We start from the raw sequence: 1,652 nt of genomic DNA on the forward strand, positions 1-1,652 counted from the left end.
AGCCTCTGCTGGGTTTTGAACCGTAGATTTCAGATTTGTTTCCTATCCAGAACCAGGGCCTAATGTATCCCCATAAAAGGAAAAGTGTTCACAAAAGATATTCACGCTTGTGTGAATATTAATCGATCAATCAGCACTGGCTAACTGTTGGCTGAGGCGGCAATCTTCAGAGGAATTGAGCGAGTTCTCCTGCCAAGCAGTTCGGCCGAATTTTGTAGAACTCTCGGACGGACAGTAACAAAATGGTGAGCGAATCCAAATTTCAGCAGACCTATTCCAGGTCTGTGCCAGTTATGCTGCTATTCCCCCGTATGATAGTCTCTCACGACACTTACTTATTTACCTTGTTTAACTTAACGAGCTAGTGAGTCACTAAGCTATTTAGCTAGGGAGGATCCATCTCTCTCTCTCTCTCTCTCTCTCTCTCTCTCTCTCTCTCTCTCTCTCTCTCCGTCTTTTACTTTCGATTTGTAACATACATCGTACTCAACCAAGGGCTCCATCTTAACTTGTAGTGTTGAGTAATGCACATTAATTATATGCAGTGATTTAAATACCTTGCACTACTTTCGTAATGTTATCCAGCAACTTATACTACAAAAGTTTCGCAATTATTATATCCGTTGAACGTCGTTCCATTAATTTACTGGATGTTTACTGGTAAGTATGCAAGATGGAAATTACAATATTTGAAAACTAAATCAAATTTTAGTTTGGTCATTGTCTTTTATAACAGCTATATCTTAGGTTAATCACTAGTGTACTGAGATTGTTGCTCTACTCCATTTCTGAATGCAGGAATCGATGTCTCATTAGGCAGGGAAGCAGCTCCTTAGGTGTTTCAGCCCCTTCAACTGCGAAATCAGAGCTACTAGGGCCACCCACATAACATCATGTCCTTTGTCGAATCAAATGTTGTGACTCTGGACAAGATGTTTCTCTCATTCTTTTATATTCGTTCTTGCTGCACCAGTCATCCTTTCTCTTGAAGCAAATGTAATGGTTTGCATTCTCAGTAGCATCGAATAATTTTTTAGCAACTTCTCTTCTCTCAACAACAACATCGACAACAACAACAACAACAACAACAAAGCAAGAACATCATTAACAAGAACAACAATAAAAAATCTACTGACCTGCTGGAGAAATATTAAATTTGACCCAGTTGATTCTGAATACATGTGGGAAGAGTATCCTTTTAGGGATTGGCTGGCACGTGGCCCTTCGGTGCCTCAGATACCTTTCTTTGTAACTTTTGACAGCCGTCGCAAAAGACTCGTAATATAAACCTGCATTGAGAAGAAAGGATTTTTTTCATCTCTGCTTGGAGAGAGAGGAAGTGAGAGAGGAAGAGAGAGGAAGTGAGAGAGGAAGAGAGAGGGAGAGAGGAATTGATAGAGAGAGAGAGAGAGAGGGTGAGAGAGAGAGGGTGAGAGAGAGAGAGGGTGAGAGAGAGAGGGGTAAGATATATATAGAGAGAGGGCGAGAGGGATGGGAAGCATTTACTTTCTGATATCACAAATTATAAAAAGAATGTAGAGACCATAGAGAAATATTGAAAGAATTCAAAGACAAAAAATGTCTTTCTCTCATCGCTGCCATATTATAATTACGTAATGTAGCAGATTGAAAGAATCAGAAGAGCAGCGAAC

The 1,652-nt window shown here is 40.1% G+C and overlaps 1 protein-coding gene across 1 annotated transcript in view; it reads right to left on the reverse strand.

Annotated features, from left to right (window-relative positions):
• The window catches only part of LOC106871222 (uncharacterized), a 22,107-nt gene that overhangs the window by 11,651 nt on the left and 8,804 nt on the right, over positions 1-1,652 (reverse strand). Inside the window, exon 4 of the mRNA XM_014917573.2 lies at positions 1,137-1,289. Within this exon, the coding sequence (XP_014773059.1) occupies positions 1,137-1,289 (153 nt within the window). The remainder of the gene's footprint in view (positions 1-1,136; positions 1,290-1,652) is intronic.

The sequence above is a fragment of the Octopus bimaculoides genome, chromosome 12 (genome assembly GCF_001194135.2).
Source record: "Octopus bimaculoides isolate UCB-OBI-ISO-001 chromosome 12, ASM119413v2, whole genome shotgun sequence".
NCBI classification, from domain to species: Eukaryota; Metazoa; Mollusca; class Cephalopoda; order Octopoda; family Octopodidae; genus Octopus; species Octopus bimaculoides.